Below are 24,639 nucleotides of genomic sequence, written 5' to 3'. Positions count from 1 at the left end.
GAACTGAGCACTGTGCAATCACCGGTAAACATTCTCTCCTTTGATGTTAAGACTAAAGGATGGATATTGAAGAACCTGTTGAAGATGGCTTGGCTAGGATACTGGCCTGAAGAATTCCTGCAGTGATATCCTTGGGTGAGATGATTGTAGTGGTTGGAGGACAATCATCTTCCCAGATTTGGAGGGGTTATAGCAGAAAGGTCACAAAGTTTGGAGGGTTAAATTATGAAAAGAATTTGAACTAACTTGGCTTGTGCACCTTTGAAGTTAGAGATGAGGAGATTGTGGCTATGATCCTAAAGCTTATGTATTGGTAATACTAAGAATGTCCTAATAATAATCCTAATGCCCTCAGTTTGTGCCTCCTGCTCATTCTGTTCTCTCACTCATTCAATCACCAAGTTTGAGCCAAGGGCAGGTTTGGTGCTCAAAAAGGGGAGGCAAAAATGCATAAAATAGATTTGACACTGAAGATGCTGAAGATTAGTTAAGCAACAGAGTCAACGCAAAGTGGGGAAAGAATTTTTCATTCAACTGTTGGCAATACGCTATTTATCCACTAGATGGAGGACTGGGCAACTTTTGTCAAAATATCCTCCTCAGCAAGGAAAACAGTAAATGGGGTGGGTTTGGAGGTGGAGGAAAGGGGTCATGCAGCAGGTTCACAGACCCATGCAATTCCTGCAGTTCTGCAGGATATGATTGGAGATTTGTTTGTCTTAACACATCTGTATTCAACAACAACAGAAGTAATATATTCCAAACTAATGAGCATCATCATTAGCAGTGAATTCACACAAATACAATATTAATTAAAATGGTTTGAGTTTCTTACCGATGCTGACCTTGAAGTTTGTACAATCTGAAGGGTTCAGCTGACTCTGACATGAAGGGGAATAAGATTCCAATCTTCCAGGAATTCTCAAAACACTTTATAATAATTTTGATAAAAATGCATATTTGTATTAATATGGTGAAGTGCTTCAAGAGTCTTCACAGGACAAAATCTGATACCAGATCCTTTTGGGAGATATTAGTGCAGGTGACCTAAAGTTTGGTTCAGCTATTAAAGTGTAAGGAATATTATAAAGGAAGGGAGTGGCTGAGAGGTTTGGATGTCAAGGGAAGCTTAAGGTTAGCTTTCAGGCTAAACTTTTAATATGACCTCAGTACGTTTATACTCAAACCTCTGACAGAGCTATTACAGTTCAAATATAAATATGGTTGGAAAATTGATAATACTAACTACTTTTCCTGCTTTCCGAATGGTCTGGTACTTAGACACATTCTTTGTCGATTTTTGTTTCTTCACTTTATCCATCACTCCATACACTGCAAAACAGAGTCTAGACATTCTTGGCAGGTCACAGATGTTAATTTCAAAGTCCAGCGTCTCATTCCAGACAAGATCATTTTTTCCAGAAATCTCACTGCTTACAACAGGTTTACAGAGGAGCTCAGTTCCATGGAAAATCCCGGCCCTGACTTGAACCTACGGGAATGAAAAGCAGATGAAAAAAAAAGCTAGGCTGTGGCAAAATGCAAGTGGCTGCTTCAGAATGGATGCAATGCAATTTCAGGAAGGGATTTCATGCATCTCCTATTACAGATATGACCGCCTGTATTTTATCCAAGGCTAAGCACTGCACTTGCACTAACCTTACTTTGCAAGAGAGTGCACAGCAGAAAAAAATGTAAATGAACAACACCCACCAATGTCACATTTGGCTGTGATATTTCATGTTCGTATGTCTTTTGAACAGGAGCTCTGGAGTTGGAACACGCAATTAAATATAAAAATCTGGTTTGAATCATGTAAAATTAAAAACAACTGCAGGTGCTTTAAATTATTCTGCTGCAACAGGTAACAGAGAACTATATACAGTTTGGTTTTATGTGAAATCCTAATGCCAATCTGTGGATTTCAACGAAGTTGGGGTGAAATTTCTTCTGTTGACATGGAATCCTATTCGGTTTTCACAAGAACATTTTGTCAGAAGTGACCAGTAGTAGTGATGGGAACCACTCGGGTTCCTTAACACTTGAGCAGACATTATCCAACCCAAAACAACTCCACTGTAACATTGTCTGTCATCTACTTTCCATCCAGAGGAAGATCATTGATACTGTGTCAAAAAGGAGTCCTTCTTGATAATTTCTCCTTCAACATTGTAGTAAATTTAGAGAATTTACTCCTGCAATACTAATACTCATGTTCAAAATCAGGAAGGAACTTCAATCATCTTCCTGCCCTCACCTCAGCACCATGACTTCCCCCACATTGATTGTACCAGTGAGATACCAGTTTAATACCTCAGAAGTAGTTAACACCTAGTTTTTGTTGGATTCCCACCTATCATTTTACCATGTACTTTCTTTTAGATCATTGCTGTAATTAAATACATTCAGAAAAAGGCCCCATTGCATCATTAGGCCCTCACTGGAACACTAACACAAAATTGTGCAAAACCTACTGAATGAAAGCTACCAGGATTGATTTAAGAGTATTGCCTGAAGCAGTACATTATATGAATTTATTGTGTAGAGATAGAGCCCAGAAACGGGCCCTTCAGGTCACCATACCAACCTTTTTGCCCATCTACCTGAATAGGTCTGTATCCTTCTTATACTTCCCTATTTAAGTGTCAGCCTAAATGCTTCTTAAACTTACCAATTGTATCTGATTCCACCACCTCCCCTGGCAGCATGCGTCAGGTATCAACCACTCTCTATGTAAAAAAAGCTTGCCCCTCTGATTCCCTTTAAAGCTCCTGCCTTTCACCTTCAGCCTAAGCCCACTTGTTTATAATACCCCCACCATGAGAAAAAGACTTTGACTATCTACCCTATCTATGCCCTCATAATCTTATATTCTTCTATCAGATCACCTCTCAGCCTCCTTCATTCCAGAAAAACAAGCCCGGCCTATCCAATCTTGCTCCTTAATTAAAGTCCTCCAATCCAGGCAACATCCCAGCGAATCTCCTCCGCACTCTCTCCAGTGCAATCACATCCTTCCTATAGCGTGGCGACCAGAACTGCACACAATACTCCAAGAGTGGGCGAACCAACGACTTGTACAGTTGGAACGTAACATCCCAACTCTCATATTCTAAGCCCTGACCTATGAAAGCAGGCATGCCAAATGCCTTCTTCACCAACCTATTGACATGTGTTGCCACTTTCAGGGAACTATAGACTCAGACCCCAAGGTGTCTCTGCTCATCAATATTCATTTGTGCCAAATATATCCTGGGTTACGTGAATTTCTTGGGTATACTTGCGAGGGACTACTCGGCTGTGACCTTTTATTTTAAACTTACCCTCAATAAAAAAAAGTTTCGACGCTTGCATCAGTCTGGGAGTATCAGACAATAAATATTGAAGAAAGATTTATGCTGCTTTGTAGCTTTCTGCACTCTACACGATCTGGCACCCAGAGAAGGTTGCATTGGAGAAAGTAGAGCAATAGCCATCAATTGGTGAGTAATGCTTAGGTGAAGAGAAAGAAGCAGCAGGGGAAGTAATTGCAGACAGAGACAAATTAATGTTGCAACTCTCTGGTTGACCTGCTTGTTCCCCTCTCCTGGAAAGTTACACCAAATCTCTCTGTATTAACACTTCTTAAAACATCATTTATTGAACACTCATTCCCATAATGAAGATCTGGGTTTGGCAACAGAAATAATAGCTATCAGCACTCGTGTTAGTTATAAAGTAAATCTGACAGTAACCTCTGATGATGGGACTGCTTAGCCAAATCCAGAAATCAAGGACTTGCTCTCAAATTTTCTCAGCTCTTCCCTAGAATTCAATGTACCATTACCACACAGAGGTTCAGCAATGTTTCACTAATTAAAAATGACGACGTTATGGAATTTACCTATTAAGCACCCACTAAACATAGCTGAGAAACCAGGGGCTCATCATTATCAGTAAACAAATTAACTTTTGGAAGAGTAAAGTTTCATTTATTCAGAGATTAATCATTATGAGATACAGAATTCGGTTTTAACTTGGTATTTCTTATCTCTTTCTCTTAATATCATCATTCCTCCCCTTTATAACTTCTGGTACATAATTTTACATTAGATTAAACAATCAAGCTTCCTGGTTTGACCTCTGTCTCAGTAAAGGATTCATCAGTCTGTTTGGTTAAAGAAATAATCGAACTGTTCACACAGGACTCAGAATCCTGAAAAAGGTGCTGCAATAAATGGCTCTCAAATTACCACAAGCACCTGTGCAAAATGTTTTTGGGCAGCTGGAAGCATAATGAACAGCAAGCACCATTCATTCATTCTGGACCACAAATGTAGGCCATTTGAAGAAAGCCAGCTAACTTTCATGTGAATAACTTACCAGCAATGCAGATTTTTAAGCTTTTATAACAAGACTCAACAAACAAATGCACCAAATTTGAATGCCAAATGCAAAATGGTCTTCAATTAATTTCTCGACCAACTGTCTATCTATACTGCACTCTTAAAAGCTCAGAATGCTGGGAATACACCCCAGGTCAAGCAGCACCTACGGAGAGGGAAACATTTCAAGTCGATGATCCATCTTCAGAAATTCTGGCTCAAGCTGCTATGGGTTGCCAGTCATGAGCACTTTAAGGGCGCAAATGTGAGCAGCAGCCTCCTTCCTACGAGCATAACCATAAGTGGGAGCCCCTTGTAGAAGCACCTGGGTAGTACGCTGGCTTTTAAGTATTCAACAATCAAAAAGCAAGAAACTGCAGATGCTGGAAATTCAGAGCAATACCCACCACTACAGTATGGGTATTATACTATGACAGACCAGTTATTTCCCAATGTGGTGATGATAGGTCATTGGCCTGATATATTAACTCTGATTGGCCATAGATACTGCTCAACCTGCCCAGTACACCCAGTATTTTTGGCTTTTAATTTCATATTTCCTTCATTTTTGCTTTTCGGTTTGCTAATACAACTGTTCCTACAAGTGGCGCCAGCTAAACTTGTTGAAGGCTGCTGCTGCTCACATAAGGGCCCTTCAGATGCTCGTGACTGCTGACCTTCAGAAACTCAAGGGGGAGATCTTGCAACTGAACACTTTGGACGCAGCAGGAAATGTAAGGCCCTGTGGGTCTTTTAACATTGCGTGTAGTATTAGATGGGAGCTGGGAAGGCAACTGGTTGGTTTGTAACACTCAGACGGCAACACCAAAAAGCTGGTCGACTGTAAAGGAAGGCAGAAATGAGATAAACAAAAATTGAGATAAACTAGAATACAAGGGGCAGAGACAAGAAAGAGAAGGAAAATGCAGATAGATTGACGTCATACAAACGATTACTGCATTCCTCCAACGAGAAAACAAAGCCAATTCACTTGAATTTGAATGCTGCTTATATCTGAATAATAATGAAGATTAAACCACCACATTGCCTCACACAGAGGCTAAGCAAACAATAATGGGGATGCAGTGAGAATATCGCATCTGAATGTGGGTATCACGTAGAGCTGTGTTCACTCTCCCAGCCCAAATGTGTGTTGAGAGACATTATATTACAGTTGTGTCAATGCCTGAAAACAGACTTTACATTAGCAACGAGTATTACAATTAGGCTGACTAACCACTGATGAAACGCCACTTCCTGTTGTGAACATAGGAGGCACAATGACCACATACAGAGAGCCAATTGTGAACACTGAGCATTAGCTAGCATGTTACGTGGATGTTGTATTCTTTAAACCATTTTATGAAGCAGTACTCCTCCAACAGATGCCTGCTAGTGGATTGGAAAAAATCAGGGCCCACCATTGTAGCCTACCAAGCTGGCAGCTGACTCTCTGTTTGTTGTGAGATCTCAAAATTATCCCCATGGCATGAAATTGATTATAACGAACATAGAAAACTAATTAAACAAGTATCAAATCATCACTTTTAAAACCATGTGAATTATCTCCAGGCACTCAAGCGAATGGGAAGCCATTAAAGAGTGCAGTCAGCAATCACTGTCCTCAGTGCAATAACACACAAATAACAAACCTCAAATTGTCTCCAGTAAAAGAAAAGAGGATAAAAGTTCCTTTAAGGAGTTCAAATATAAAGTGTCGTGCATTTGAAAATCTTGTTAGCACAGATTAAAGCAATTATGTGCACATTACTGGGTGTCTTAGTGCAAGTTGGGAAATCCATCTTATTTTTTTTGGCAGAGCCTTCACCAGGCCTAGCATTCCCTCCCCAGCAATAAACTCCCCCAAATAACATCAACAATCGTAAAATTCACCTGAGGCGAGATTAATACCCTCATCAGTCTGCAAAATGACTCTCATCCACTCACAGAATTACAAGCCTTTACAAACTCTGCTTCCCCTTGAAAATGTGCTTTTCAAGGGCCTACAGTTAGATAGCATTCTCTAGCCTCACCGAGATCTGTGGCCCCTTCCAGTCTCAAATACAACTCTGCTTACATGGCTTAACTGCTTTGTCTGTGGAGGACTTCCTAACTTCAGGATCATTCCAGGCCACTGTTGCTATTTCTCCACATCTCACAGTTTCCTGCTCACTGCCTTATTCATGAGGTCACCTCAATACCATAGTCAAACAGAGAAGACTTTCATTTTCCTCAAGCCAATGGGAGAAAGTAGAGATACAGAGGGATCTGTTTGCATTACAGGCTTGCCCACTGTGCAAGCATTCATCGATTGTACTCAGGTGATATAACTCATTACAATACCTTCCTAGTTACTGCCTGCAAGAACTCTTGGAAAGTCTCCAAGGCCCTACAAAAAAAATGCCTCCTAAATGAACTGTTCATCACTAGCTAGTTCAGATGCCCTAGTTCCCTGGGACCACCTCCCAGTTCCCTTCATCAGTGTGGTATCCAGTTTTTCATTGACAACACTCCTATACTGGTCGAAGACTGTTTCCTGATTTTTCCAGGTATATATAGTGCATCACTTGGAAAATAAAGTCAATTCTGCTGTATCACATTATAACAGCTTCAAGAACTTGCAACGCACCAATAGGGAACACCATGCTGAAGCCAACAAAGTGTTACTTAAGGAAACCTGACAGTGTTCAGTGAACCTTGCAAATGAAGTTCTCATTCTTTAGGTGACTTTCACAAGCACTGTTAGGGTGACCCAGAACTCTGCTAGGGTGACCTCGAATACTGTTAACACTAGTTGCCTTGAGCCTTCAGTCATGTCAGCAAACTGGCTCTTTAAAAATGCCCAGGAAATCCTTTAAGAGCCTGGTCACATTAGAAGGTGATTTTACACTCTTTTAATGTTGGGAGAAATTGTGTGAGAAAAATGTGAAAAAACATGGGACAATGCTAGAACACTGTTTGTCACACATATATAAACAATATCTTGTACAGCTTTGATTTAGGTCCCATATAACATCATTTAATTTTGAAAATATTAAATGGACCTACCCGCAAAGCTTCATCTGCATTTACTTTGGTCCCTCGGACAAGAACAATCTTGAAAGGAACATTGACGTCCCAAATACTATTTGTCATTTGCTGAAAAAAAAGGGACACAAAGCAATTAATAACAAAATTCTTTCTATTTAAAATAAATCAAGGTTGTCTCGGCCAATTACATGTTCAAAGTTGTAACACTTAAGGCAAAGGTACTGAGACGGCATTTAAAATACTGTGAACCAAAAATGCATAGATTTCTGTTAATTATGTGATACCAATTTCAGCTTTGGGTTATTACGTAGCTATGCTTAAAATCTTCACTCAAAAACCATGCAGATACCACTTGCAAGATTCTTAAAGTGATTGACAGGCTCGATAAAGAGAAGTTTCCCCTGGCCGAGGAGCCTAGGACCAAGGGGCACAGTTTGAGAATATGGGGTAGGCTGTTTAAAACTGAGTGGAGGAGGAACTTCTCCACTTGGAGGGTGGTGAACCTTTGGAATTCTCTTCCCCAGAGGACTGTGTACTGTGTTCATTGAAAATAGAGATTGATAAATTTCTGGATTTTAAGGAAATCGAGCAACATGGAAACAATGCTGGGAAATGGTGCAAAGGTAAAAAAAAATCAGCTGTGACCTTAATGACTGGCAGACCAGGCTTACTCCTATCCTGGTTTCTTATATTCCTATGTTGTTAGCACAGCTGGCAAAGTGGTTTCCACAACTCTGCTGTTAACAAGGAAGTCATAAATAACTCCTATGTCTGCAAAAAGGAGTTATTTTCATCTAAATTCAGTTTATTTTTGGGAAGAGCAAAGAGAGAGGGATTGGTGAGATAGATGTACATTAAGTTCTGAAAGTTTCGATGTTACAGACTGTGGACAAGATACACCTTAAAACCAATTTTACATCACCGAAATTCTTTAGAAATACACACACTATAGAAAAGGTCAAATTTTCATTAAGGCCATGGTTGAGCACTTGGCATTTAATTCTGTACACAATGGGACAATTACCTACCTTTATTTATCACAGAATGGAGCTAATCTATTTTCAGACATTTCCTTCCACTCACAAACCTATGTTCAATGATGTCACTTGTCTAATACAATAACTGCTTTGACTGACCGTCAGTGCAAACTATAGGCTCTTAGTGAACTAACAACACTCAAGAGAAAAATTAACATCTCATTTAATACTACAGCTTTTGTCAAACACAAGGCCAGTCCTTTCATGACCTAATTTTATCCCATTGAAAATGCACACAACTGTGAAGTGCAAGAATCCATAAACAGCAAAATGTAATAAAGTCAAGGTCATCTATTTTAATAACTTTGGGTGAGGGTTAAATATTGGCTGGGACAACAAGGAGAACTCCCCTATTCTCCTTTGGGATCTATTACCTCTAAGAAAAAGGGCAAATGGATTCAATGCTGGATTTGAAAGTTGCACCTCGTGACTGTGGAACAATCTCTCAGTACTGCCTTGTCAGCTTATATTTTGTACTGTGATCTTCTGAGTCAGAGGCCACCAACTGAACCACAACCATCACTGAAACACTGACTGCGAGGTCACAACTCATGTACCAGGTCTTCTGTATGCCCTGTACTCTTGGTCTTGAATATAATGAATTAGAGCAGTCGGCTAAACATAATAAAGAGGAATTCAACAAAAAGCTATACAGGTCCTCCCCAGGTTACGGCAGGGTTTCGTTCCTGTGAATTGTTCGTAACCCAGACAGTTCAGAGGTTAGAAATGCTTCCCAGACAGCAGCAGATGCCTGCAGCCCTGTGACAGATGCCAATCCATCCAGCTGGTCTCCCAAATGCTCAATTGTATGTACAGGCTGCGCATAAATCGAGCATTCATAACCTGGGAAGGACCTATACTTGAGCTCACAATACCACACTGATACATTTACCTCCAATCTGTTCACTCCTGTCTAGTCTCTCTTCAAGCTATTGGATATTTGTTGTTCTGATCACACAGGCAATACATTCGTCCTGCTCCAAAATGACATTATCAAACCAACTTCCAGCTGAGGTGACTCAATAGTGACCTTGAGTAACATCCCCAGCTGGTATCCATTTAGTCTCTATCCCGAACTTAAGTTGGCTAAAATCAGAGCTAAAATTCTACTGCTGTACATTTGGCAGGGCATAAATGGAGACTACATCATTTAAATGGCATATAAAACCTAAATATGCCTGCTGACACCTCAGTTACTTACAGAAATGGTCCGTCTCTTGGGTGGCAGAGGAAGAGGAGCAGTGGATATTTTACGGTGCAAGGCAATGCCAATGGCTGACATTTCTTGATCACACATCTCTTTGATGGTGCTGCACTCCACCACGGTCAGCTGAGGATGGACTCCATTTAATACACAGTTCCTTATATACTGAAAAGTATAAAAATCAAAGTAAGCAGAATACCTCGCTCTTATCCACAGCAAAACTTAGAATATGCAACAGCATCGTCCTTCCCACAATCAAAAGTACAGACACAAAGTACAGGATGTGCAGACTTTACAGTGATAAAAACAAGTTACAGGATTTGGCAGTGTGGATAAAATGGAAAACCTGCAAGTAGAAACTTAGGAAGGCTTAATTCTTACAGCAAAGCTTAGTCTATAACATTTAAGAATTATTAATGAAATGATTAGGCAGAAGGAATTGGAACAAGTAACAGAGGAATGTACAATACTCCAAAACCTGGAAAATGGCAAGGCCAGTGGAACACATGGCACTCATTATGCAAGACATTGCTACTGAATTCAGACTTCCAGTATTCCTGCAATTATTGGCACAATAATCCAAAGAAAAGGAATTTTGAACACCTCCAAATCTATATTTTTTTTGAAGGTTTTGAGCACATGCTGGGTGTTTATTTAAATGTAGAACTGCCAGACTTATTCCATTTTACTGTCAGCAGATTTTGCTTCCAAAGGATCAGCTAGAATACTTGCACAGTACGCAAAGAAACAGACTACAAAAACCAAATAGAAAATAATACTGTATTATAAATTTTTAAAAATTATCAAAAATGTAAAATTGTTTCACATGGTGGATTGATAATAGGATTTAAAATACTAAATTTTATGTTGTCTATTTTTAGATGCATTAATTCAGCTTTACTAAGTTACCACACATAAATATGGTAAGGGAAATATTTAAAAAACAAAGTTAAGATGGTACACTTTAAAAGCTGACTGATTACACTTGTTAATGTCACGTGTTGTGTTCAGCAATGACCATGAATCCGAATGGAAAATTGGAAGAAAAAAAAAACTCCTCAGAATGGACACAATTTGCATTGGAAACTCTAGTTGTGGCAAAGTGGAAAATGCTTCCCTCACAAGCCCAGAACAGTCCCATCAGAACAAAACCTAGTCTACACACACTCATTCACAAACTGATTACATCAATGTTCTCAAAAGGGCAATACCACACAGTATTTCTAGTGGTATTGCCCTCAGTATTTCTGTTTCTATTTAAGACATCAAGCACTTAAAGCTGTCATGTATGTCAAACACTCAGTGAGTTGGGGGCAGATGACAGCAGAAGAAGGTGTGGAATATCATTTTCCCCTTAAGGAAATACCTTTAAATAAAATGTAAATATTAAAACATGCTGATAGTCAATCACCATCTATAGTGAGAAGCGAAATGTTCCCATTTCAACTGTGCACCTAAAACACTGCTGACTAATAGCTGTCAGTCCCAAAAGGAACCACTGGCTATCAGACATTTGCACCTCAGCATATCTCAGACTTCTGCATGTACTCAATCAACAGTAGATGTCAGATGGCTGGAGGTCAAGTGCCAGTGCAGCTAGTTCCCACTCTATTACTCAACTTACCACTGGGCCCAGTGGCAGAGCTGTGATGTTCTGAAGTGTGTCCGGATGTATTTCACATCCAGCCCTCAGCTTTAGACCAGGGAGAGTGGGCATACAAATAGCAACCTTATTCAGTTGAATAAGCTACCTGAACCCATAGAAAAAGCCAAGCATAATTCAGCCCTTTTTAATATCATTATTTTACTTTATTTTAATTATTTGTTAGTTTTAAAGTGCACTTAATAGTTTTCGTTTCTGAATTCAATCTGTATGAACAAATTTTAAATGCCTGACATTTCAAAACTGACCTTGTCCTGACCTACTTCCACAAATGTGCAAAATGCCTAATTCTATAGAACCAATTTCTCAACAAATCAACTCAGCAAAACATTTCTGGTTGGTAACCTTCAGTTAGTCACTGATTACAACTACCAAACTAATAAAACCATAGTCTGAGTTTTGAGAACAGGGGCTGATGTCAAGACTCCTGTAACAAGGACAGGTTTTGGAATACGAATTCAACAAGGACTACTGACATCTGTGATTAACCATTTTTTTTTGTGTAACTGGATGAACAACAGAGACAGCAGACAATGTTATTAATTGAATCAAAATTACTGACAACGGCCATCTGAATAGATGCTTTCAATATACTGGGAGAACTGGGAGAGAAGTACAATTTAAAAAGACAACTTCTTTCTTTCAGTAAACCTGAAGCTACAGAAAGAATTGAAAGTGCAGTTTTTAATCAAATTCATTTGCAATCTCTTAGAAGCATTCATATATGTTTCCCCCCCCCCCCAAACAATGGGAATTAATTATGAGAATCTTGGACCACCAACATTCATTTGTTAATAAGAGAAAACTATTACAAGAAAAATCAGTATTTTTATAATGAAACAGGCCAATGCTAAAACTTGCTGGAAAAGAGTAGCTCATATAATGTTTATCAAAATGGAGCAAACAGAGGAAATGTCAAGGTATTAGGCCAGAAAGTCCAATCCAATGACTGTCAGCTACAGCCATGATACCAGCACTTGCCTTCATTTCTGGTCAGAAGGTGGCTGAACCTGTGGTACTGCCCACCAAAGCAGTGAATTCCAACTCTCTGCAGCCCCTTCCCACAGCACCTCACAGAAGGCAGGGAATCTCCAGGCCTCTATCTTGGCGGGCAGCCTCCAGTGGTAATGATCCAGCCTCTACTGGTAATGATCCAGCCTCTACTGAGGTCTATCAGTGATCCTGGATCACTGAGGGACAGTGCCCCCCCCCCCCCCCAGAATATATTGGGTCTTTGGCTCAGTTGGGGATTTGAGATGGGTGCGGGCTAACTGCTTTTAAATTTTAATATTTTACTTTATTGCTTATTTCATATTTATTAGGTAGAAGCAGAAAATACAAATGATGCAATGACAAGTACACAGACTCTCATCAACTGTGTATAATTATTGATTTGCATAGCCAGTGGGCAATGTTTCCTGCTGGTGACAATCAGAAGAACTGTTCCAAATGGGGTTGTTTTAAAAAAGTATAAAATAATAAAAGTTGCAGTTCCTTTCAAAGACAGTTGAACAGTTCTTGCCCACAATACAAAGCAGGCAGACTATCCTTGATGTACCACAGCTATGGCTGAAAGCAACCAATTCAACCATGATGCAAAACTGTGGAAGGGAAAAGGACAGCCGACGTTTCGGTCAAGACCCTTCACAGGTCCAGATGAAGAGTCTTGACTCAAAGAGTCAACTGTCCCTTTCCCTCCACAAGTGCTGCCTGACCCGCTGAGTTCCTCCAGCAGTTTGTTTTTTTTGCTCCAGATTCTAGCACCTGCCGTCTCTTGTTTCCAAACTTAACAATGGACCATGCCAAATGCCTAATACAATACCAAATGGTGGGCTAACACAGAGAGCCAAGAGAAGCAGCTCAATTAATGGAGTTAAAAGCTTTGTTCTTTCACCGTCTTGAGAATTAAGGAATAGTGTAAAAATACTCCTGATCTATTGTTGCATAAACTAATGACATTTTTTAACTCCAGGGAAGATAAGATAGCCTCAATTAAATCATGGGATCCAGTGGGAATACATAGACTAGTTATTAGACTAGGATAGCACCCAGAACATTAAGTTACAATGGCAAAGTCTCAGACTCTACCTGACCCATCACCTATGTAGACGTGCAATGTTTTCTCTGAGTAATGAACAGGAAAAATCCAGTCTTTTTTGCAGAGGGTGGGGAAGGCAAGGGTACCTTTCAGGCTGACTACCATTATGTGCAAAGCTCTGCCAGGTGATCTCCTGTTTGCACTAATGGGACTGTTGTGACACAGGATTCACCCTCGGGCAGTCTGCTGAACTCAGCCAAAGTTTGACGAGTGCATATTGCCGCTGCTGCAATTCGAAGGCAAGATCCCATTGAATGGCAGGTGAGGAAAATCAGCCTGTTAAAATGCTAGGACTGATAAGTACAATTACTGTAGTCCCCAACCACACTAATAAAGTTTAGCAGGTTGCCATATCCAGCACACATATAGTACCCAAAATTGATGCACATACGACAAACGTTAGTACTAATTTAGTTTAAAAACAGAAGACTTTAAGAATTTTATTCTCTGCTTTCACTTCTGTTCCCCACTGTAAAGTTAAATTTACATATCAATTACAGAAGAGGAATCAAAATAAATCACTTTGAATGTGACAGGGTTTCCCTACTGACTTACCCGAAACTGAATCAGTGGTTGCTCACCAAACAGGTACTCCTGCTTTCCACTCACACGTAGTACAAAATCTCGAGGATTGAACTCCTCATTCTCCCTTCCGAGGTTGGTCAGCTGTTTCCTGATGGCAAGCTCATTTAAGCCAAAAGGGTTTACGTCGGGAGATATTTGGAAACTGAAGGTATCCTAGAAGGACAGAACACCATTTTAACTTTTCTCTTATTAAAAAAATGGATGTTATTGGTCTCAAGTTGTGGCCTACATTCAGCTGCCTGAAACATCATGAAGATTGTGGTGGTGACTGTTGAGTGATAACAAGGCAGGGAGATCTCCTTCTGCCTACCTCATTCCATTACGTTCTGTCCCTCTGTACTATGGTGCCTTGTATGTATATCAGCACTTAGTTTAAGCAAATCCTCCCTGCATGCAAATTAGTTTTCAAACAGCTTTTGATCTAGTTGAATTAGTGGCAGTAATCAAAGAATTCACCAATGTATTCAGGTGGATTCAGGATTCTTCTATTTCTGATTACTATCCTGCAACCTTGCAGGAACACAGGCAGTGGATGAGGACAGTATTGCACTCAGCCACAGTGCTCATGTAATCACAAACTCTTGAGTGGAATGGTGGAGGTTAAGCTCATTAAATAAGATATCTTTATTAGTCACATATACATCGAAACACACAGTGAAATGCATCTTTTGCGTAGAGTGTTCTGGGGGGCAGCCCGCAAGTGTCGCCACGTTTCCGGCACCAACATAGTGTGCCCACAATTCCTAACCCATACGTCTTTGGAATGTGGGAGGAAACCAGAGCACCCGGAGGAATCCCATGCAGACACGGGGAGAACGTACAAACTCCTTACAGGCAGCAACCGGAATTGAACCCGGGTCGCTGGCGCTGTAAAGCGTTACGCTAACCGCTACATTAAGCAGTCAAAGTAGGAAGGAAAGGAAATGCTTCTGGACTCTGGTGGAAAGAAAAAATCTGCTTTGTTTTTGTTGGGAAATACATCTTGTTTGCAGCAAAGGAACTAAGTAGGTCAGAGCAGAAGCCAAGAATTTGACTTGTTATTCGAACCTGCAGGTATACAATATACAGAAGGACTGAGATTGCTGCCTCACTTTCTGGTATCACTGTACCTAATTCCAGGAATAGAAGATTATATCTAATGCTCGCACACTACACCAGGCTCCATTCATTTAAAGCAGCAACACCTTCCTAAAACAATTTTCCTGTGAAAAATAAAGATTACTTTTTAAACATCAATCTAAATAATTTCAATTATAATGAAAATGAACTTGGTTATAGCAACTCATTTTCCTCTCTTTCCACCCATGGTAGATGGTGGGCACAAATTCAATCAACAAGGTCTGACATTTTGTTCTAAATTTCTCAAAATGAAAGATAGCAGAAATGTGCAAGTAAAAAAATAAAACTGGAGTCTTTGTTTTGCTATCGAGAAAAAGTTCACGTAATGGCAGTTATAGTGTTATTTAGGAAATTATCACAGAATTATCATAGAACAGTACAGCATGATACAAACCCTTAGGCCCAAAATGTTCCGCCGACCTTTAAACCTTGCCTAAGACTATCTAACCCCTTCCTCCCACATATCCTTCTATTTTAAATTCCTCCATATGCTTATCTAGCAACCTCTTGAATTTGACCAAAGTACCTGCCTCCACCATCACCCCAGGCAGCACATTTCCATGCACCAACCACTCTCTGGGTAAAAAACCTTCCTCTGATATCTCCCTTGAACCTCCCACCCATTACTTTAAAGCCATGTCCTCTTGGATTGAGCATTGGTGCCCTGGGAAAGAGGCGCTAGCTGTCCACTCTATCTATTCTTCTTAATATTTTGTACACCTCTATCATGTCTCCTTTCATCCTCCTTCTCTCCAAAGAGTAAAGCCCTAGCTCCCTTAGTCTTTCCTCATAATGCATACTCTCTAAACCAGGCAGCATCCTGGTAAAGCTCCTCTGCACCCTTTCTAATGCTTCCACATCCTTCCTATAATGAGGCGACCAGAATTGGACACAGTACTCCAAGTGTGGTCTAACCAGAGTCTTGTAGAGCTGCATCATTACCTCGCGGCTCTTACACTCGATCCCACGACTTATGAAAGCTAACATCCCATAAGCTTTCTTAGCTACCTTATCCACCTGTGAGGCAACTTTCAGGGATCTGTGGATATGAACCCCGAGATCCCTCTGCTCCTCCACACTACCCAGAATCCTGCCATTAACTTTGTACTCTGCCTTGGAGTTTGTCCTTCCAAAGTGTACCACCTCATACTTCTCTGGATTGAACTAAAGGTGAGATAGTTATAAAGTGAGCAATATCAGGTATTTGAGGTAAAATTAATGGAAAGGAGCCAAAAGGATGGAAAATGTTTAACAGAAGGACTTTGAGAGGAAAAGGATTCTTGCTTATGTAGAGAAGTAGTTGAGGAGGATTAAATGGCCAATTTCTGCTTCTGTTTCTCAGGTTTCTAATGTTACTCCTATCCTCCACCCAACATACAATAATGTAGCTTTTTTGTCCCATAATTCCCAACTCTGTAAGAATACAAATATTTTTCAGCAAAAAAACACTTGCCAGGTCTTTATCAGACATTTTGGTTTCGACTCATGCCTGACAAAGGTAACAACTACACTGAAGAACTTATTAACTACAGAAATAAGTCATAAAAATGCTTAGGAACAAACTAGTTCCAATGAATGAAAAAATTTACATGAATAAAAATACTATTTAGGTGTTACCGTCTAAAGGGGTCCAGCAGATGCAAGTAAGCTACCACGTAAGTGAGAAATGTTGCATCCAGGCCAGGGAGCAAGTTGCAACCCTCCAATGCCAGTATTTTGCTTCATACAGTACTACTAAGTAGTTCATGAAATCAAACTGATCATTGTTGGCTAATTAACTCTGGTCAAAAAAGTGAAGTTCACTAATCAGGATTTAATTCCAATGAATTTACACAACTGAATCAAATCAACCTTTCAAAATATCCATCAGAGCCAACTCTCCTCCCCACCCCAAGAGTCTAGTGGTGATTGCAATATACAGAATAGCCATTTTCCATAGTGTGGTTCTGTCTCAACCTGACTCCTGGTGCTCTGCTATTCTCTATGTTTACCCTGTGCAGCAGATTTCAAAGTCCTGATATCAAGAAATACCCAAATACATTTTGAAAGGAAACCCTGGTGAAATGTACCAATACAAAGCCCAAAGATAATGGCCTTCCAGAAGGTACTTCTCAACTATTTAAGCAAATCAACTTGCAGTTCATAAAGTGCTCTGCTACGTACATGGATTTTGTGCTGGTGTGTCACAAAATTCATGGTATAGGAGGCAGCAGTGATTCCTGCAATTCCATATCCTTGACTACATACAGCAGGTAGTTCTGAGGCTCTGGAGAGATACCAGCAACATTGAATCTGCACAAATCTCCAAATCCATTGGCAGGAGAAGCAAAACATTGTCAGCATTCTCTCCCATGCCACCATCCTCAACACTGAGGCCCTAATGACACTTAGCTGGCTCTGACGGGTAGGCCATATTGTTTGCATGCCCATCTCCGGACTCTTGAAAGAGATTCTGTATTCCCTGCTCTGTTACAAGAAGAAATTATCAAGCAGATAGAGGAAATGATTCAAGGGCACCTTCAAAACCACCTTAAGAAAATGCAACATCCTCAATGATTCCTGAGAATGCCTGACCCATGACGACTTGAAGTGGAGAGGAACACTCAGGGCCTTTAAGTCCACACACTGGAAGCACACAGAAGCCAAGAGGAGCACATAGTCTCACAAAACCAAACGCTTGCCCACCTCAGTCCTGTCCCATCTGTGGTAGTCTTTGAGCCCTACATTGATCTCACCTGAACTTAAAAAACTGAAATGGAAGCCCCAAGGGGTTACCTGAGAGAGAAGAGGGAGCTATGTGCAGTAGCAAGGCTAGAAATTGACCATGTCTTTGAAAATTAAAAAAAGACCTTTTTCCAGCTGTGCTTCTTCCATCACTATTATAACCAGAACAATGTGTCCATGAACAGTAAATATCTTCACTCATAAGATTTATGCATTTTAGTGCAACATACGTGACAAGTGTCAAATCGAATGACTACAAGGAAATTTTCTTTATGTAGCTTGTCTTCAGCACTGTTAAAGCTGGTAGCTTCAATGTCAGGAGGAAAATTGTGCTGCAACCAGTCCATCCAGGAAAGTCCCTGACGTTTCAACATGTTTTCCTCATTGATCTTGCGCATCTTGCTGCGAAATTCTTTCACCTCAGGGTCCGTCAGAGCATCAAATTCATGAAGACCTAGATTATACAGAAAACATTATGCAAACGTGTCACCCAATTGGAACTGTTTCCTTAGCTTAGTATAACAGTCAAAACCCTGGTCCTCAAAACAAAGTACACTGCTTTCAGATTCAAGAATCTGCACTATCAAGAGGCTAAATGAGTACTCTTCTTGGGACAGAATCAGAATTTTCTATGTTTCCCTAAAAACATAACACAGCCAGCAACCTTTCAAGTCTTCTGCTGCCCCTTCAAAGAGATGTATCACACACTGGATTATGATCTTCTTGAACAACAAAGTAATCAATAGTCCAGTAGTTCCACTCAACAATTCCATTGATGTAGATGTCAGAGACATAATGCGTACTGGCAGAAAACCCTGTAGATATCTGTTAAGTTCACATAATCACCACATAAATGTGCTACGAATGACAGTACATGCAGTGTGAATAATTATTGGGTCTCCTCTCCATGTTGGATGGTAGTGACAGAAAGCTTTACCATTTTGCTATGACAAAGGGTCTTGGACCCGAAAGATTAACTGCTTTTCTTTCCACAGATGCCACCGTACCTATTGAGTGTTTCCAACTTTTCTGTCTTTATTTCGGATTTCTAGCATCTGCAGTCTTTTTTGATTAGGGGAAAAAAGAGTGGGATGGTTGAAATTAAAAGTGATCAATACTGCTATTCAATGTGTATTTGGAGTAATGGAATGCACCAGATGATTTTAGTACTTACCAACTCTATTACTCAATTGATTTCAATGGAGAGGAAATTTGAGTGGGGTGTATAATTGATAACCAGTCCAGGTACTGGCTCTGTTCACCCCTGCAGAACTGAAAACTCCAGTTATGAAATCAGTCTGTCGGTTTCAGGCTGTAAGAGTAGAGGTCTCATTCCAAGTCAAGGAATGTTTGATATAATAAAGGCTCACCAACCTCAGTTCCCATCCCTCCCTCCATATCCACCCTCACCCACAATATTGGGCTGGAAAACTAATGTCCCTAAGTAGGCAGCGAGCTGATTATGCCAACTGACTTGCATTATACTGTGGAATAAAGTAATTTACGGACTGAACAAGACCAAGTTTGTATGCTGAAGACAGCATACATAAGGTTTAGGAAGCAAGGATCAGATGGGTCTCTTGGGGAATATAGGATAGCAAGGAAGGAACTTAAGAAGGGGCTGAGGAGAGCAAGAAGGGGACATGAAAAGGCCTTGGAGACTAGGGTTAAGGAAAATCTCATGGCTTTTTTCACTTATATGAAGAGCATAAGGATGCTGAGAGTGAAGGTAGGACCGATTAGAGATAAAGGTGGGAAGATGTGCCTGGAAGCTGTGGAAGTGGGTGAGGTCCTCAGTGAATACTTCTCTTCAGTATTCACCAAGGAGAGGGGCCCTGATGATGCTGAGGACAGTGTAGGTAAGGTTAATGTTCTGGAGCATGTAGATATCAAGAGGGAGGATGTGTTGGAGCTGTTAGAAAATATTAGGACAGATAAGTCCCCGGGGCCTGACGGAATATTCCCCAGGCTGCTCCGCGAGGCGAGGAAGGAGATTGCTGAACCATTGGCTAGGATCTTTGAGTCCTCATTGTCCACTGGAATGGCACCGGAGGATTGGAGGGTGGCAAATGTTGTTCCCTTATTCAAAAAAGGAAGTAGGGATAGTCCAGGGAATTATAGACCAGTGAGCCTGACGTCTGTGGTGGGCAAGCTGTTGGAAAAGATTCTTAGAGATAGGATCTATGGGCATTTAGAGAATCAGGGTCTGATCAGGGACAGCCAGCATGGCTTTGTGCGGGGCAGATCATGTCTCACAAGCCTGATAGGGTTCTTTGAGGAGGTGACCAGGAAGATTGAGGATAGTGCAGTAGATGTGGTCTACATGGATTTTAGTAAGGCATTTGACAAGGTTCCACATGGTAGGCTTCTTCAGAAGGTCAGAGGGCATGGGATCCAGGGAAGCTTGGCCATGTGGATTCAGAATTGACTTGCCTGTAGAAAGCAGAGGGTTGTGGTGGAGGGAGTGCATTGAGATTGGAGGGCTGTGACTAGTGGTGTCCCACAAGGATCGGTTCTGGGACCTCTACTTTCTGTGACTTTTATTAATGACTTGGATGAGGGGGTAGAAGAGTAGGTTGGCAAGTTTGCAGACGACACAAAGGTCGGTGGTGTTGTGGATAGTGTGGAGAACTGTTGAAGATTGCAGAGGGACATTGATAGGATGTAGAGCTGGGCTGAGAAGTGGCAGATGGAGTTCAATCTGGAGAAGTGTGAGGTGGTACACTTTGGAAGGACAAACTCCAAGGCGGAGTACAAAGTTAATGGCAGGATTCTGGGTAGTGTGGGGGAGCAGAGGGATCTGGGGGGTTCATATCCACAGATCGCTGAAAGTTGCCTCACAGGTGGATAGAGTAGTTAAGAAAGCTTATGAGATGTTAGTATTCATACAGTAAGTCGAGGGATCGAGTTTAAGAGCCGCAAGCTCTATAAAACTCTGATTAGACCACACTTAGAGTACTGTGTCTAGTTCTGGTTGCCTCATTATAGGAAGGATGTGGAAGCATTGGAAAGGGTGCAGAGGAGATTTACCAGGATGCTGCCTGGTTTAGAAAGTATGCATTAAGAGGAGAGACTAAGGGAGCTAGGGCTTTACTCTTTGGAGAGAAGGAAGATGAGAGGAGACATGATAGAGGTATACAAAATATTAAGAGGAATAGATAGTAGTGACAGCCAGTGCCTCTTTCCAAGGGCACTAATGCTCAATACAAGAGGGCATGGCTTTAAAGTAATGGGTGGGAATTTCAAGGGAGATAGCAGAGGGGGTTTTTTTTTACCCAGAGAGTGGTTGGGGCATGGAATGCGCTGCCTGGGGCGGTGGTGGAGGCAGGTACGGTGGTCAAATTCAAGAGGTTGCTAGATAAGCATATGGAGGAATTTAAAATAGGGGGATATGTGGGAGGAAGGGGTTAGATAGTTTTAGGCGAGGTTTAAAGGTCAGCACAACATGGTGGGCCGAAGGGCCTGTATTGTGCTGTACTGTTCTATGAAGTCAACCTGCCTCAGTCCACCTTTAGAAGGATTAAGGGAGTACATAAGTGTAAGATAGAGATCTGGCTTAAATCACCAGGACTTTTGTTGTATAAATTGGAAAGCTGATAGGTCAAATTAATGCACTTATTTTCAATGGAGAATTATTTGAATTTTGTCAGCCTTAAATGTATAAAGTAGATAGGTTCTGAGTAACCATTGTAATGTATATAGTAGATAAATTCAATCAATAATCTGATGGAGTAAGCTGAAACCAGCCTTCATTTTGGTTCGGTCAATAGCACCAACACAAATGGGTAGAATCAGATCACATAAAACTACACCATTGGCATCTAGACTATGCACATTAAGACAAAATACTATTTAGGGAGAATAAAAATTCAAAGCAGTGACCTTACCTTTCCCAATAAGAACACCAATTTTTGAATCCAGTAGTTTTTCAGCCCTATTGCAATTCCTAGTTACAAGCTTTAGAACAGGGAGGAAAGGTCTGACATCACAGAGACGGCGAGATTCATCCTCCAGCTCTTCATGCACTGCTGACTGGTTCACACATTGAAACATATAGGAATCCGATTCGCCAAGTACATTGTATAGTGGATAAGCTTGTGCCTGCCTCCATAGGAGCTGCAATACAACCAGAAGAGAGACCAACTTCAAATGCAAGCTTGAGTTGACTAAACTGGCAGATCTAAATTTAATCAAGCTCACTCAAATTCCATCTGTTTGGTTAAACAAAAAAGCCAAAACCGATGGTGCTGAGATTTGCTGAGTAGACTGTTGGTATATAGCTACTTAGGGGCAGACTGACATAGAAGTAGCACCTGGGCAGACTATTGGTTAACTGCAATCTTTGAATAACCAGAGTTTTTACTGTGGTTTACTCCATGAACCACTAGTGGAACACAAAACCATTTCCAGTTGTTTTAGTTACTTGCTATTTCTCAGAACCTTTACCAGGTACAAAGACATAGAAACAGAACTCAGAACAACATGAAAAAAGGTCTCTGACTGATTAGGCAGTAGCAGCAGAGTGCAACACTGCATCCAGTCATTTCCAACAATGTACTTCTTCAACCAAATGAGAAAATTTGTGTTTTGATATGCTGCTTTAGACTTACCCTATTCCACTGCTTTCATGTTGAGCAACAAGCGTACAAAAGAAAAATACAGCCTTTTAATTTTTTTGGAAATGAAACTTTATCAACTGACAATGGGATGGAAAAAAGTGAAGAATATTTCAAAGGAAGGGGAAGTCTGTTGAATTAATCTCACCATTTCCCTTTGCCACTTCTACCAGTGAAGAGTGTATGAAAAGCCCAACACAATGTCAAGCTCACTTACCAATTTGATATGTTGAATGGTGGCCTCTCGTGGGACATCCAACTGAATGTACGTCCCTGTTGGTAGCAAGAAGTCTACAGTGATGCTGTTATCCGCTGAGATCTGGGAATCAACTGCCCAGATATCCAAGATGTCTGTCATAGCAGGAGGCATCATGAAAAGTTAACGCTATAATGACATCATGGCCCTGTGAAGAAACAAAGCAGTGGTTCAATTAAAGGATATTTTGTTGAGATAAAGCATTATCCAACAGAAGACCATCAAAACTTAAGCTACTCCATTATTCAACCAATACAGAGAGAGAGTGAGAGAAAGAGTATGAGTGAGAGCAAAAAGGAAGAGGCAGTGAGAGAGACAGAGGGACAGACACACACGCCACAAAATTTAACTGTTGCCGAGAATCAGAATTCTATTGTGATTGGTTTGTAATAGACACACATTATCAGAGGCTGTGCATCTTTTAACCTACCTATACTAGCTCCAGAGGAGATCTCCCAGAAGCCTGTAAAATATTCCATTATCTCAAGGATAACACATAAAATGTACATTAACACAACGTACAATGCTGAAATATTATCGTCACCATGGTTACAAAAAACATATGGATTAAAATAACCATAAATCCAACATTATAATGAGCTTCTAAAAATGAAAAGCAAAATTCTTCATGAAGGAAATGATATTTGATTTGGTCTTATCCAGGAAAGAATTCTTGGGGGCTAAACCGGAAAATTCCAGGTGTTGATCATTGTTTACCCTGTACTTATCTGCTATCATGCAGGTAACAAGGCACCTTCATGTTGCATGCTTCTTACAGTTTCTGCATGCGGTCAATACTAATTGAACTGCTGATTTAGGAACAGTGGGCACAAAAATCATTAGGTTCTAATATTACTTAAAGCTAGCCTGCAGTAGTTGAAGCCAGCATTCACCTCATAAAGGGAAATGCACTGTGACTAAAATAAGACCACAAGATATAGGAGCAGAATCAGGCCATTCGGCCCATCGAGTCTGCTCTGCCATTCAATCATGACGGATTTTTTTTCAGCCCCATTCTCCCGCCTCCTACCTGGAACTCTTAACCCCCTTGCCAATCAAGAATTAATCTCTGCCTTAAATACACCCAATAACTTGGCCTCCCCTCATGACATACAAAGCGGTCATTTGGCCTGTTGAGTCTTTGCCAACTCATAGAGCCATCACATTTTCCACCAACTTTTCCTGTAACCCATCCTTCCCACATCCCTGTCAATTCCTTCCAGATTCTACCACTCACCTACACACCAGGGGCAATGTACACTGGCCAAATAACCTACCAATTAGGTGCTAAAGTAAATACAATATGTAGTAACACTATTCAGATTCTGTAAGATCACAATGCAAACCACAATGATCAGTTAGGTCAAAAATGGTGTGCTGAAACAGAATGAAGAACAGAATACGACTCCCATTTCTGTTAAGTACTGCATTGTTGTACTGAAGCAAATTTCCTAATAAATATTACGTGCTTATAATGAAAAAAAACTCATACTCTTAGTGATTTGGTAAATTGGTAAATTGGTTTATAAAGACCATAAGATATAGGAGCAGAATTAGGCCATTCTGCTTCGCCATTCAATCATGGCTGATTTATTTTTCCCTCTCAATATTGTTCTCCGGCCTTCTCCCCATAACCCTTGATGCCCTTGTTAATCAAGAACCTATCAACCTCCACTTTAAATATACCCAATAACTTGGGCTCCACAGCTGTCTATGGCAATGAATTCCACAGATTCACCACCCTCTTGCTAAAGAAATTCCTCCTCATCTCTCTTCTAAAAGGACATTCTTCTATTCTGAGGCTGTGTCCTCTGGTCCAAGACTCTCCCACTACTGGAAACATCCTCTCCATGTCAACTCTATCCAGGCCTTTCAGTATTCGGTAGGTTTCAATGAGATTCCCCCCTCATCCTTCTAAACTCTAGTGAGTACAGGCCCAGAGC

General features: G+C 40.7%; 1 protein-coding gene across 3 annotated transcripts in view; it reads right to left on the bottom strand.

Moving 5' to 3' along the window:
- The window catches only part of pik3cb (phosphatidylinositol-4,5-bisphosphate 3-kinase, catalytic subunit beta), a 158,873-nt gene that overhangs the window by 54,476 nt on the left and 79,758 nt on the right, over positions 1 to 24,639 (bottom strand). For 2 of the 3 annotated variants that reach the window (XM_052018267.1, XM_052018265.1), the window contains exons 2-8: positions 22,658 to 22,844; positions 21,712 to 21,940; positions 18,055 to 18,278; positions 13,952 to 14,134; positions 9,633 to 9,800; positions 7,413 to 7,502; positions 1,247 to 1,492 (exon numbers count right to left, since the gene is read on the bottom strand). In XM_052018267.1, the coding sequence (XP_051874227.1) occupies positions 1,247 to 1,492; positions 7,413 to 7,502; positions 9,633 to 9,800; positions 13,952 to 14,134; positions 18,055 to 18,278; positions 21,712 to 21,940; positions 22,658 to 22,813 (1,296 nt within the window). In that variant the 5' untranslated portion in view covers positions 22,814 to 22,844. The remainder of the gene's footprint in view (positions 1 to 1,246; positions 1,493 to 7,412; positions 7,503 to 9,632; positions 9,801 to 13,951; positions 14,135 to 18,054; positions 18,279 to 21,711; positions 21,941 to 22,657; positions 22,845 to 24,639) is intronic. The other variant, XM_052018268.1, reaches the window with a different exon arrangement.

The sequence above is a fragment of the Pristis pectinata genome, chromosome 6 (assembly GCF_009764475.1).
Source record: "Pristis pectinata isolate sPriPec2 chromosome 6, sPriPec2.1.pri, whole genome shotgun sequence".
In the NCBI taxonomy this organism is placed as follows: Eukaryota; Metazoa; Chordata; class Chondrichthyes; order Rhinopristiformes; family Pristidae; genus Pristis; species Pristis pectinata.
The sequence above is the reverse complement of the archived record's forward strand: the minus strand, read 5'-3'. Positions and strand labels throughout refer to the sequence as shown.